The 15,303-nt window shown below is 33.3% G+C and overlaps 2 protein-coding genes across 2 annotated transcripts; both read right to left on the bottom strand.

Moving 5' to 3' along the window:
* Nucleotides 1-113: 113 nt before the first annotated feature.
* LOC133189674 (galactoside alpha-(1,2)-fucosyltransferase 2-like) lies at nt 114-1,361 on the bottom strand. Its single transcript, XM_061325072.1, has one exon. The coding sequence runs from the start codon at nt 1,359-1,361 to the stop codon at nt 114-116; it is 1,248 nt and encodes a 415-aa protein (XP_061181056.1).
* A 6,792-nt stretch (nt 1,362-8,153) lies between these two features.
* LOC133189673 (galactoside alpha-(1,2)-fucosyltransferase 2-like) lies at nt 8,154-9,179 on the bottom strand. The gene has a single exon (XM_061325071.1). It carries the CDS (start codon nt 9,177-9,179, stop codon nt 8,154-8,156), a length of 1,026 nt encoding a protein of 341 aa, XP_061181055.1.
* Nucleotides 9,180-15,303: the final 6,124 nt, after the last annotated feature.

Here is a 15,303-nt window from a genome sequence, read left to right as displayed (position 1 = left end):
GTATCTACATACGTATTTTAGTATATAAAATTTATGCAACATTAGTATTGCAGCCAAAAACTTGAATAAATCCTGCTTAGAAAATAATATTTATTCAAAAAGACTGTTCATAGTTATAGTCCTATCCAGTGTGGATAGAAATAATCCATATAGTCTGAGCTATAGGCAATTCGACGTTTTGAATCTTCCACAATCGGCCATTTGTAATACGTCACTGTTCCGTTTGTGAACCAGCCAGCCCACCAGCTGTAGGAACCCACTGAGGATATCATGTGATCACAAGACGCCATTAAAGCCAAATCTTCTTCCGGGGAATTCCCGTAGATAAGTTCGACCGTGTAGTTTTTTGGCATATTTGCTTTACTCCAAGCCAGACCATTGGAACAAACAACATAAACTGGACTGAGGTAACTGCTAAAGAATTGGATTGCTTTTTCAAAGTACTCCTTGGTTGCAACCAAATAGCCATGTCCAGAGTTGACCATGTCACCACGTCTCACGTGGATAGCGATCAAAGTAACAGTCTCCCTGGATGTATTATATTTCCTTAAAATATTTTCCATGATGTTATCTGCTTTTGTCTGAATGTGGCTCCTAAACCTGAGGATTTCTCGTAGTTCACGTGATACATTATGAAAATATTTCCATGACTGTAAATATCGCCCCACTCTATATGTTGCATTTGGTTTAAAATCTTCAACATTTTCATCATATGCACTCGCTTGATGTTCTCTACGAAATATTGCGCTGTCACACTCGTGTTTGTATGTGCTGATGAGAATGTTTTTATTATCTTTTATTTGAAATATTTGGTAAATTTTATCATTTACTCCGACTACTAACTTCATACCTTTAGAGGCAGCAATTCCATAGCCTGATGCAAACTGAAATAACTTATTCCCAATTCTTCCTATGTACTTAACACACACATAAAACTCTTTCGACATATTTGTTGTGGTAGATACTGGGAGGAATGTAGTTTTGGCAACAGAAGACAACTTCGACATTCCTGTATTGACAGTTTTTAAAGATGGAACTATGTTTCTCCAAGTCAATAGTGACGAAGTGTTCCATTCTGCATGTGCTATGGAGATATATGTTTTTCTTTTGGAATTTGGCGTCTCCATTGATTTGTCTAGATCTATGGTACCTATGACATTATTTGAAGACACCTGGTGTTTTCGTATAGTATCATTTATAATTCTGATGGGACTATATTGAGCTGGTCCAACATGATTGGTCATAATGATGAGGGAAACAGCAGTTATCAACATTGCAAACAGACTCGCAACAACGTATGCTAAATCTGCAATGATAAAATAACACAGAATAACATACTCTATAGATTCATGGGTTGTCATTTGTACTTGTACAGCAATTTCCTGGATTTTATGTCGAAAAACAAGAAATTATATTGCCTCATGGAATGCTTGCAAGAGGAATCCAATCATTATATTAAACGAATAAATATTGAATAAAATGCAAAGCGAATATGAATTGATTTACTTACAGCGTTTTACATTCAAGGATATAGCTGACCTTGTTTCTCTACTTTTCATTTTGACTCATAAGAAAATCTTTCATTTGAAGAATAAAGCCTAGAAAAAAAATATTGAAAAGTAAATATTGTAAACTGTAAAAGGTAGACTGGGTATCTACATTCATAGCTTAAAATCATACGACTGAGATGCTCACTTGTTTTGAAATAAATAAATAATCGCCTTACGGAATATACTTGAATATATTACCCCCGGTTGGGGCGGGAGTGAGTGTCCTTATAAAGCGAATTTCTCTTTGCTTTCTATATTAATATTTCTTCACGTAGGACAGCTATGTTAATTTAAAAGTTATTGTAAATTAAGACTGCAAGTATTGTAAATTAAGACTGCTTTGAAAATAATGTTAATTTCATTGCAATATGTATCGGTAACGATCCCCTAATAAAACAATAATGTTCAAATAGCTGCATCTCACTTCCATTCTCAATGACCATGTAGTGGGGGGGGGGGGGGCGGCATGGTCATCCATCGGTGTTGAAGGCAAGTTTTTGACTTGCTTAGATTGCCGAGTGATCTAAAGCGCTGTTCCCGCACTGCTAGGAGACAGATTCCGCAGTTCGAGAGGTTTTCAGTTTACAAGAGACGGTGTTTTAGACATATCTTGAGTGAAATGAAATAACACACTTAAGTCATGCTCTCACTCAATGCGTCATGAACTCAAATACTTTATATCACCAAAGAGTAAGTGCACAGAGTTTTAATTTTCTTTTTTACAAGAGAAAAAAGGAAACAACGACAAGGCTATCATTCTAAATCATTCGCTATTTTTTTTTATTCATTTCTTTATCTATCTTTTGCATAACTAATGATAAAATTGCCATTAATATTAATACATCTGTATGCACATATAACATATCATAATGAAGGGACAATGTTTCTAGGAAAGGTATGTAGGTAGGTCACTCACGTTAAAGGTACAAGTAGTTCAATCATGAATTTTGACTTCTTTGAGTTATTTCATCCATGTTTCTCCCCTCATATATGAGTATTAAGTATGATGCCTAACAGTATATAATCCTTTAATATATTTGATTTGAACATTATATTTCATAATCTAACCATTTTGGAAGAAAATAAATCTCAAACAGTACAGGATATTGAGAGCAACTAATGATTGTTAACAATCTTAATCTCAGGAGAAAATAGGAGATTATTGAACATATATTTGGTATTTTTCAAGGACGAAAACCTTATCTTTTAAAAATACATTCTCCTTTTCCCATAAATCTATCTTATACCCATTTCCATGGATAAACACTTAGTCTGATATATTATTTGAACCAAGGAATATTAATTTGTTTTTTTTTCTGAAGTTAACTTGCAGTTTATCGGATTTGTTTGTTTGTTTGTTTAACGTTCCTTTCGAGAATTTTTCACTCATATTGAGACGCCACCACTTGCCGGTGGAGAGCTGCAAATTTAGACCTATACCCTGCACTCTGGGCCATTGAGCAGTGAAGAGTCTTTTTCGTGCCAGCACCTGCTGTGACACTGGACTTCGGTTTATACGATCTTAGCCCAAGGACCGGTCTCCACGTCCCCCAGTGGGATTCGAACCCGCGACGTAAAGATCATCTTTCTCCTCTACTGTAGAGCAAACGTTCCAATCACTGCGCCACGCAGGCGACTTATTGAATTTTTGTACGCATTCAAACAAATATCTACCGTGTTAATATATTTCAAGATTCAAAATTAACGTATTAATCCAAATTTAAATGAGACGAAATTAATATATTAGAACAAAATGAATATTTACTTACTAAAATTTGAGACATTTTGTATTTGTTAACACACCTGATACATATCCTTCTCGTGATTCAGCTCATTAATGAAATCAACTACATGTAGTCCCCGAGTAGTTAATATATACCGATATACCCCAGCAGCTATTATGGTTATCATTATGTACATTAATTCATTTCTAGTGATTCATTGTCCTAGTTGTACATATAACAAATAAATGACTGAAAATGTTCAAGGAAGGTGTTTCTGCAATACCTAGAGTTTACATTAATTTTTCCATAAATATTCCTTATTCCTGAAGAGACATAATTTGTCGAAATGCGCATCTGGTCATCAAAATTTATACCGTATATGGTTTTCATGAGAAAGAAATATGTAAAATCAGACATTTTTTGCTCCTGAAGAATATAATGTTAAAGTCTGAGATTTATCTATATACTATATACGCACTCCGTGAAACAGTGAAAACGATCTTTTTTTACTTCCAGCTTATTTGCTGGTCATTGCTGGCTTTGTCAAATATTTTTCTTACCTTTTCACATACATGTGTCATGAATAGAAGACAAAAAATGCAGTCCTCGATCAAAATGAACTTTACAGTAAAAGTTAGACAGACATTTGTAAAGAAAGTATTGTTAGATCATAGCCGAGGATAGTGTGATGTTTTTGTTTTGGATACGTAAGTTTGCATACCCTGCCATTTGTCATCTGCACATTATTCTGTAAAAAACATTCTGATTCTACACACAAGTACTCTGAGGTTGATATAAAGATGCTTGAGTTTCTCATTGACAATATCTATGTAATCTTTGAAGACCAGGTCTTCCATCAATTTGACTTTTAGTATATCGATGACGTTTTATCAATTAACAATATACATTTTCATTCCCAATATACCACTACCACTGCATTTGCCGTTTATGTCTCCCAGTCGATACGATATGCAAGAGCATGTTCTACGTACGAACAATTTCTAATACAGGGCAGGCTGCTGACAAATAAGTTGATGATTGAAGGATATCGACAATCTCGTTTAAATCAGCATTTTGCAAATTCTAAGGTCAATACAATGACCTTGATCGTAAATACAATATATCGGTAGGTCGAATGTTGACTGACGTCTTTCATACAAATTGTTAAGACAATTTTATACAATGAATTGTCTACGGCCTTTTTTCCGTTCACCCGATCATGACAAGGAGCACAGGCGGGTGGTTTTTTTTGTGCATTTTTGTATTGATTTGTATGTTTTCAATTATTTTTTAACAGTTTCTTTTTTAAAAAACTAGCTCTTTCGTCTTGTTTGTCCCAATTGAATCCGTAAATTGTTAATGATGTCACAAACGGCATGGATGGCCCTTGTTTTATGAAAAAAAAATCAAAAAAAAAAATCATTTTTTAAACATTCTACCCAAGAAAAATGCGCGATCCCTGCTTAAAAACGCATTATATGCGTAAAAGATAGTTAATTTGCGCTGTAAAATATTACATTTTGCATTAAAATATATTTTAATTTTATTTTCTGACTAAAATCGGGTAGATCTATTCAAAAAGCATTGATACATACCAAAATCACCCATATTGCAAGCATTATTTTGAAATTACTGATGGGTTAATGGATATTTTACTGAATTTGTAAAATGACATCAACATCGCGCGCAACCTCCCAACAATTACACAGATATTGTCAATCAGAAATTCCAGCATCTTCTTAATACATATATCTACCTATAAAAAATAATGGAAGGAGTGGAATGATTTTCATAAAATAGTTTTCTGGATGACTAATGATAAAATATGTTCATTCACATCAAAGTGTCCTTCTTTTTCTTTGTTCATTTCATTTGTTGAATATGATACATCATTTGTTATTCTCTTACTTTGCTTGTATGTGGAGTGTTTCGAAGTTTTAACTTTACCTATTTTATTATATTTGCCCATTTTTTTTTTTTTTACAGATACAGTTATTTCACAAATTGACTTCCTACATTCCTGTTTCAATAAAGTGAGAAATGTTCTGTTTGAGCATGCATGTAGCTTTTCGTCTCAGCAAAATTTATTTTATGTAAACTGAAACATCACCATTCTACGACCCATGCAAGCAAAAGTTGTGAAGGTCTTTATCCTGGTAAAGCATATCGTGACAGGGACATCCGCTAATCCTGAATGTTTGGAAAAGCAGCAGTCACACTTATTTTGAAGTCTTGGGTTGGAAAGGGTGAGCCTTGTGTATTGAGCATATGTAAACGGAATATTCTGCAGTCAAATTTAAAGAAACGAAGGCCTAAGATTTGATATGAAATATTTCAAACAAGGTACTACCCAGTGGTTATATTTGCTAACAAGGTCATCATATCGACCATAGAATTACGAAATGCTGACTTTAAACAGGGTTGTTGAAATACCTGCAACATCAACTTATGTGTCAGTAGGCTGCCTCGGTTTAAATGTTGATCGTACTTAGAGCATGCTCTTGAGTGTTGAATAAGACAGTAGACATAAATACCATACATATATGCAGGTGATAGCGGGATTGTATACGCACTTTGTATGATTAATCAATGTTTTATATGCGTGATTAATCATTTTTATGCTGATGTCTTACAAAAAAATTGTCTTTATAATTTAGCCATTAAAAATGTATTATACATGAATAAAAAAAATTGAGTCATTATTGATGAAACTTTTAACTATCGCACAAGGACAAAGAACATTGTATAAATTAAAAAAAAAAAGTATTTAAAACAGTGGGATTTATTTCAATGTTATTCATAATTGTAATAGAGTCAGAAAAATACTAGTATGGCTGAGTATTTTGAAATTTATATATTGGTTATATATTGCGGTATTTCCATCCCTTACAATTTTATATTTGTATAAAATTTTTCTACCATCGAAAGGAACCTTAGCAAGGTATAATCAGAGAGTGGAGCTGGTCTATCGATTAGGCTTGTCTGTCACATGCAACATTTATATATTAATTTTTTTTTACTTTAATATTTTTCATTCCTTAAGGATGACGTTTACTCAAGGTTTTAGTTGCCAGAAATGGATTGCTATAAAGTACAATATATTAAATCAAAAATAAAAAAAATAAACAAAATTAAGACATAATAAATCAATATTAATATCAAAATTTAATGTTTTACTATTGAAGAAAATATGCAAGAACAAAGGTAGAATTGTGGTGATGCAGAGGAAATACGGACTTAATTTTAAATTTTCATTTTTTTTTTTTTACAAATATTTTTTTCTGATGAGATTGTTCTGAAAGTTTAGATTCTATGTGCTATTAAATATCATTTTGCAAACAAAATGTGTATTATTTCGGATAATTGAATGGAATTTTACACTTATGAGTAAAAAGCATTCCAGACAATATATTTCAAGAATTTGATCTTTGACCTGTTATGATTTTAATTACAACAGAATAGGGGCAGTATAAGTAAACTGAGGCTATAAATAATTTAGAATTCCCATGCTTCATATTTTTGTAATATTAGATTAGAATTGGATAAAATTTAGAAAATCTACACTGGAATAATTAACAAGTTTACTGGTCAAACTCAAACTTCTTATTTTAATTGTTTTTTTTTTTTAAATTTTATACATTTATATAATTAAATACGGAGATAACGAACAGTATTCAAGCTCAGAAGTCCATTCAAACAATACAAATCAGGAGCAGAGCAAACACGGACATCTAAAACATCAGAGGTGGGATCAGGTGCCATGGAGAACTAATTGTTTATTATTTATATTTAGCAATACTATTCCATTTCTATTATATTTTATAAACCAAAGTTTTTGCTACTTTTTATATTTTGTTAGTAAATAAAATATTGGTCATTGAATAAAAAAATGAGGTATTTTCAGAGAAATACTCATGCAGGAGCCACTAGCGTGAAAAGTAGGTCATTGACCGAGTTATTTGAAAGTGAATTATAACACTACAATCATATGTCTACAATGTACAAAAAGTGATTTTTCATTCCTATCAATGGATTTTTTTTATCATTTGAGTAAACGTCCTTTTCCATTTAGAAGACCATTTGTCATTTTCACACAGAAGCATTTTCTTTTCAATCATCTGGAAATCGTGGTTATTTTAACATTATATTTTAATGAAAGTAAAAAGAACTGCTGATAAATTGTACAATTCCGCTGCAATTTTCTGTAATTCTTAACTTTTGCATTATATCAAAGTCTTTGTGTCCTTCTGAATAGTAAATAACTAATTGCTTATAAAGATTCGATGAAGCTTTGAAACAAATACCGCTGTTTATACGACTTTCATAATGATTCAGTTCATATTTGAATTGGTACCGAGTATCATTATACCCCCTCACGAAGTTAGAGGAGATATACTGGAATCATTATGTCTATTTTTCCGACAAGCTGTCTGTTCTTTGTCTGTATGTCTAGATAACTTTCTGGATTTATCAAGGGGTATCCACATCAAAAATGATGCAAGGTGCTGAATTCAAATATTTCAAAATTCAACACTTGGAGGGAAAATTAATCTTGGTAACTTTAATGAGAATTAAGCATTAGCAGAGAAGTGAATGATGGTGTTGTCAGCTGCTATTCAAAAGTCTTCTATCAATACACTAAAAAACGATGCATATTTAGTCTTTGCGTGCGAAAAAAAGGTATTCCATATGTATATTTTATTTTCACTTTTATGAATTTCAATACTCGTAAATGAGGTATTGAACTGTAATTGCTTAAAGTAAAACCGTGGACAATAGAAGAGAAAAAATAATAAATGTAGAATATTGAATCGCATGCTTTTAATTGCAGAGGGAAAATCAAATCCGAAAAATATCTTACAGTAACAATTAAAAATCATTATAATCCTGTCCAATGTGGGTAGAAATAATCCATATAGTCTGAGCTGAATTCAGCTCGAAGATCAGAACCCTCCTTTGCGGGCCATTTGAAGTACGTCACCTTTCCATTAGAAAGCCAGCCTGCCCACCAGCTGAAAGAACCTACAGATGATATCACGTGATCACACGATGCCATTAAAGCTAAATCTACTTCCGGTGAATTCCCAGAAATAAACTCAACTTTATATTTTTTCATAATGTTTGCTCTAGACCATTTCAGATCATTGGAACACAGAACATAAATGGGATTAGAATAATTACTGAAGAGTATCATCGCTTTTTCAAAATATTCCTTTGATGCAACTAAATAGCCATATGTATGATTAACCATGTCACCACGTCTTATGTGGATAGCAATTAAAGTTACGTTATCTCTGGTTGTCTTATATTTCTCTAAGATATCTTTTATGATTTTTTTCGCTAAAGTCTGAACGTGATCCCTAAATTTAAGCTGCTTTCGAAGTTCATGTGACGAATTGTGAAAATATTTCCAAGATTGTAAATAATATCCAACTTGATGTGTTGCATTCGTCGCAAAGTTTCCAACATTTTTATCAAATGAAGACGCGCGATTTTCAATAGTGACTTGTGCATTTACACACTCGCGTTCTCTGTCTTCACTTATAAATAGATGTCTGCTGTTTTTCAGTTGAAATATTTGGAATATCAGATCATTTGTGCTAACTAGAAACTTCATATCCTTAGAGGCCGCAATGCCAAATCCAGAGGCAAACTGAAATAATTGATTCCCAAGCCTTCCAATAAAGGTGGGGCATACGTAAAACTCTGAATTTCTCCTAGTCGGTGTACGGTAAGCTGAAGGAGGTTTTGACATCCCTGAAACAGCCTTTTGAATATGCTTAGCTTTAATAACAACAAGTGTGGTTCTAGGTTTCATTAACGATGACGATGTATATATGTCCCTGTCATTTGATGATTTCATCATGTTTTCACCTAAGTTAAAAGTTCCTCTGATTGTCTCCATTGCATTTAACGGAGGATCTAAGAATTCCGTAGGTGTTATAACGTTATTTGAATTCATTTGATTGTATTTTGTGAATTCCATGGGTTTGAAGTGATCTGGACCAAATCTCTTGCTTACTGTAATGAATGTACTGAGGGATACAAATGTTGCAAAAAGACTTGCAACAACACATGCTGAATCTGAAATAAGAAAAAATAATTGCTGTACTTGATGAAATGTGAAGATAACGAACAGTTATTATGCTCAAAAGTCCAATCAAAAATACAAAATGTGAGCAGAGCAAACACAGACCTCTGAAAACATCAGAGTTGGATGAGATGTCATGGAGGAGTGGTTTGATGACTGATTGGTCATTTTTTTGTATGAAATACTAGATGATCAAGCCTTACTTACTACATGTATATCTATCTTCTACATGAGATTCCTTTTCTGGTCGTTTGATTATATTAATGTTTTACATGTTTACCAGATATTCATCTCTTGTTGGATTACTTTAAAAACTCCTTGGAAATTATTGGATGATTTGTAAACTATGACTTCTGGTGCCTTCTTGTATATCTTTAGTTGTCAGCTTAAATCTTTGGGTACTTATTTGTACATTCCACTACCGTGTCACTAATAAACACTTGTTTTCTCTGATATTTTGATATTCTCTAACCTGATCAATGGTTACTTGCAACTTGTCCCGTACTTTTTAAGAAATGGTTTGACATAAATTGTTTGATTGAGACCTCTGAAGACCTGACTATGATAATAACAAGTATGTAGATATAATTGATAGTGGTATTCGTAGTGATTGCTAGTTGATACCTACAGCGTTTAAACTTCATGGAATCAGTAGTTAAGATTTCTGTATATCATATCCACTCACCAAATCATCCTCCATCTGAAAAAGAAGAAAAAATCAAAGTAAAATTATGAAGATGTTTAAAATAAGACAAGGCCCATGGGCCTAATCACTCAGCTCATCTTGACCCTGCTCTTCTCCAGAGGATTTTAAAAAGGGGTTTTCATCTTTATTTCTGTGATAATTTTTCACCATTTATTGCTACTCTATCCTACCCAAAAGGGGTAAGGAATTACACGAGCTTCAAACCAAAGGGGGTAAGGAATTACATGAGCTTCAAACCAAAGGGGGTAAGGAATTACATGAGCTTCAAACCAAAGGGGTAAGGAATTACATGAGCTTCAAACCAAAGGGGTAAGGAATTACATGAGCTTCAAAGGGGTAAGGAATTACATGAGCTTCAAAGGGGTAAGGAATTACATGAGCTTCAAACCAAAGGGGTAAGGAATTACATGAGCTTCAAACCAAAGGGGTAAGGAATTACATGAGCTTCAAACCAAAGGGGTAAGGAATTACATGAGCTTCAAAGGGGTAAGGAATTACATGAGCTTCAAAGGGGTAAGGAATTACATGAGCTTCAAACCAAAGGGGTAAGGAATTACATGAGCTTCAAACCAAAGGGGTAAGGAATTACATGAGCTTCAAACCAAAGGGGTAAGGAATTACATGAACTTCAAACCAAAGGGGTAAGGAATTACATGAGCTTCAAACCAAAGGGGTAAGGAATTACATGAGCTTCAAACCATATAATATGAGAATATTTTGATGTCAATATAAATGACATGGCCTTGCTGTTCTTGAGAAGAATTTATTCAAAATTCATTTGTAAAATTTGTTTCCCAATTTTAAGTCCAATCAAAACCCTGAGCCCATAATTTAGGGGGGAAACGAGAAAAAAAATCAATCCATAAAGTCTGGAAATGCTTGCATATATGATTTAGTATGATTTAGTTAAAATTTCCATCTGACATTTTTTTAGTATACCACTTCAAAAAATACAATCACTTCAAATGTTAGGCAAAGGTAAAATGTTTCAGTTAATATTGACTCTTTTACCAGTACACGTAAAAATATATTCCAATAATTATAATTATATTATAATCACATTGTAAAACAGTTTCCTTATGCTGAACTTTCACAAGTTCTATGTTATTGCATGATAGTATGACATTTGGTTTGCTGTGAGATTACTTTTGCTGTGGTACATGTAAATACATGTTTGGTATTTTACATAGTTTTATGTGTAGTTTTATCACTTGTACCATAGGACTGGCGGTAAATTTAGATTTTGCTTTCATGTTGCTGTGGTGTATTTGCCAGAAGAATCACAGTTTTTTTTTAAGTCACGCCCACCTTTTGGCATCAAGCCATACTGTGTCAAGACCTTGACTAATGAATGAATGATGTCAATTTCAAGACCAAGGCAATGGCTGATGAATGAATTAAGTCAACATTTTAAATTTCAAAAATACTAACATTATTTAGCTTGTCGGTGTCCGCTTCATAAATGGTTCTGTATGTTTTCTCCGCGTATCCTTAATCAGTAAATGATACGTCCTATCTCGAATTCTCGTCATTTTCTTTCCCGTCTCCAAATACATATAGCAATTTCACATCAGAAGTCCCCGCATTTTTTTTACTTCCAATACCATTTCAAACTTTCATTAAAATGTCACAAATCATTTCATTTTTTTCTGTACGCCGATTGCCATAAAGAAAAAGTTCAATGCCGATGTTTCCCATATCCATCCCCCCTTTTTTCAAAAAAAAAAAAAAAAAAAACGATCTAGAAAGATAACTTTTCTTTCAGAGTTGACGGCTTGAACATAAAAGCCTACAATCGCGACCCCTATACCTGTACCTGACAAAAATCATGTTTTCTGCGTCTTCAACATTTCAAAGGTACAATATCTTCACACGTACCAATTCCGATTTTTTTATCAACAACTTGTAGTAGCAGTGCCGCAGTAAAGTATGATCCTTGCAGATGGAGACAGCTATCTATACAGACTCCGGACCGTGTCTTGACACCTCGTAGTAGGCGGTGCTATTTATCAACTCGCTTTTCTCTCATTGGTCCTCTGGTACAAGTAACTTACACAATAGATATTAATTGGTTAGCTGTAAATACACTCACAGTTTTTATTCACTCGGGGCTCCGCCCCTCGTGAATGAAAAACTGTGAGTGTATTTACAGCTAACCAATTAATATCTATAGTGTAACTATAACATGTTTACTCTTTTACACAGTGGATATAGCTCACTTGATACCGTTTTCATATCAGCAGTTGTGACGTCAGAATTGTTTTTGCGTAAAAGTGATGAAGTCAAATGAAGTGTAAAAACAGTGTAATACATGTGATAGCTATGTGTAATTAATACATGTGACAAAAAGAATCTCTCATTGGTTTGTGGTTGGATATGATTTTTATCCGACTTGTGTTTTCTATCCCCTAGCTAAGGCTCGAGGATATAAAACGTACAACTCGTTGTATAAAAATCATATTCAACCACAATTTTACACTGTCACTTTATTATAATGCAGATCGAGTGAGATCTGTATGGTATGACATGATATCTTGGAATGATATTAAAAGTATAGGGCGTGTTTTATATAGTATCGAATGAGAATTTTTTAACTTGGTTAAATACATTTTGTTAAAATTAAGTCTCAACATTTATCGATTATGCCTTTCATTTAAAATAAAATAAAATTAAATTAAAAAAAAAACAAATATATTTGCTGATTATGAAACAAATATTGACCATATATTGTGACGTAATATAAGCGTTATTCTGTGCAAGAACTGATAAAAATTCACTTAAACAAGAAGTTGCCTAAGACTTGAACCACGACCTGAACAATACATTGAAAAGTGATATGAAATTAATACGTATGAAAATTATAGATGTAGTCAGATGACAGATATAAAACAAGCATGCATGACTCATTGAGTATATGACTTGTGACAGATTCTCATGAAAATGCAATTTACAATATTAAGTAATGTTAAAAAAATTGAGAAATTAAAAAAAAATATATTTTTTCATTATACATATTACATATCAAATTACCTTTCATGTGTCGTACATTTCCCTGAGGGTGCTCCATAAAGCATCTTACTGCGTTTAAAACATATTTTAAGAAAGCTATTGAGGATGTTTCAAGTTTACATCAAAGAAACTGAATTGAATTGAATTACATAATCCTTTTATTTAAACAATGTCGCTTTAATTTACATTCATGTAACAAAATAATTTCTTTACCTTGTTTTCGGAACAACATTCAGTTATTATCCGTGATTCTGTTGACGAAATACCACATGTCCCCCAAATTAAACATAAGATACTGATGCTGAGTGCTGCCAAAACTTAAATTTTAATAAGTAACATGATCGTACATTTGGGTAACCTTCAACGATTCTCCCATAACGAGTCTTGCTATTGACAGGCCCGTAGAAGCGGGGGGAGGGGCTTTTTTCTGAGTGTAGTCTTTTGCTGTTTTTAATCTGTAAATTTTCATTTAGATGCCCCCCTCAAACACTGGCAAGTATCAGCATTTGAAAAAAGGAATGTATCAAAAGGTTGAAGAAAAGGTCTAACAAATCCTCCCCCCCCCCCCCCCCAAAAAAAAAGGATGTTAGTAAGGCAATAGTAAGTTGTCCGTCGTCCGTCCGCCCGTCTGTCTGTCTGTAAACAATTTTTTAAAATGCTACTCCTCGTACAGTTTTGGTTTTATTTCAATATATTTACATTTCCAATAAATTTCCCCTATGATTCTTTACAAAATAGAATACAGTTCATTTTCTCATGAACTACCATGAATGGGCATGAATATCTCCATTGTAACGTCATAATATCTTACTTGACGTCAAAACTATAGTGCAAACTGTTTTGCTTAAAAAAATGACAGTTGAATGGCGTTATTAGTGGGAAATCATCAGAAAAATAATGTAAATATAACAAATGAATTTAACTTTTGAAAATTCATGAGGTACATGAACTACGACGCTTCACGCCGGCATATTTATCATGAAGCGCTAACGCGCTTCATGAAATATGCCGGTGTAACTACGAATAATGACCCCCATAGAATAATGACCGGGGGTCATTTTTCGCCGTCAAATAATGACCCCCGGTCATTATTTAACGGCAAAAAATGACCCCCGGTCTTTATTCGACGTCGAAAAATGACCCTTTTGCCTGTAAAAAAAGTGTCATCACCCTAAAAATCTGCAAATCCCACGTGAAGAAAAATGACCCCGTAGAATAATGACCCCTTGTAGATTAAACATGAAAGTTTTAGAGGGAAACCCCCCCCCCCCCAATAAATCAAGATACCTGTTTGCCAAAATGCTCACATGAGCTAAATAAATGGGAATAAATCGATGATATGTTGATCTCTTAACATTATACAATTATTGCTGTTTGTAAGGTCAATGCGATGATTCAGAATCTACAGGAGTAAAAGATTTATCGAGCCCAAAGGCCGAGGTGAACATTGTTTTTGGATGGTGGAAAATCATCGTACTGACAAAAAAAACAAAAAAAAAAACACCCCCCCCCCCAAAAAAAACCCCAGCAATAATAGTTTTAGTACATGATTCAACGATTAAATTGATACAAACTTATTTAGCAGAGATGTCAAGCTTCTTGTTTACATTTGCTCAAGTCCAAATACAGAGAGAGAATCAGAGTTACATAATCAAAACCAGTATTAACTTGCATTTGAAATCTATTTTTGGTGCAATGTAGAAAAAATAAGTGTTATGCATACCATCGAAGGGGGAAATGGGGCATTATAAGAGGCAAAATTAAAATGACGTTATCTTAGAAATATTTTTGATGAACCCCTTAAACAGTTTATTAGTGGAAGGGGGATTTCATTTTACTCTACTGTATGTATCAAAAGGTTGGGGGTAGGGCAACCACTTGCAAGGAACATTTTCAAGCGAAAAAATAAAAAATTACATTCATGAAAATGGAAGGGGGAGGCCACCCCACAGGTGAAATAGCTTTTCATAATTGTTTTCAATCTATTTCAGTTCAATGTAGAAAAAATAGATCATTATGTTCACCTGGAAGGTAAATGAAATAGTCTGTCTTTAGTGATAAATTGAAAACATTAATCTACTTCAATATTAACTGTATTGAAATGTTTCCATACTGATTTTTACAAATGTATCACTGTTTTAAAGTGGGTTTTTAAAGAAAATTATTCCTCTTGCATATGTGTATATGCAGACGACCATGTTAACAGACTTGAATGTACATTGT

The sequence above is a fragment of the Saccostrea echinata genome, unplaced genomic scaffold, assembly GCF_033153115.1.
Source record: "Saccostrea echinata isolate AGI-Se365-2 ecotype Australia unplaced genomic scaffold, CSIRO_AGI_Sech_v1 ptg000019l, whole genome shotgun sequence".
Taxonomy (NCBI): domain Eukaryota; kingdom Metazoa; phylum Mollusca; class Bivalvia; order Ostreida; family Ostreidae; genus Saccostrea; species Saccostrea echinata.
Note: the sequence above shows the minus strand (reverse complement) of the source record. Positions and strands in the feature narration are given on the sequence as shown.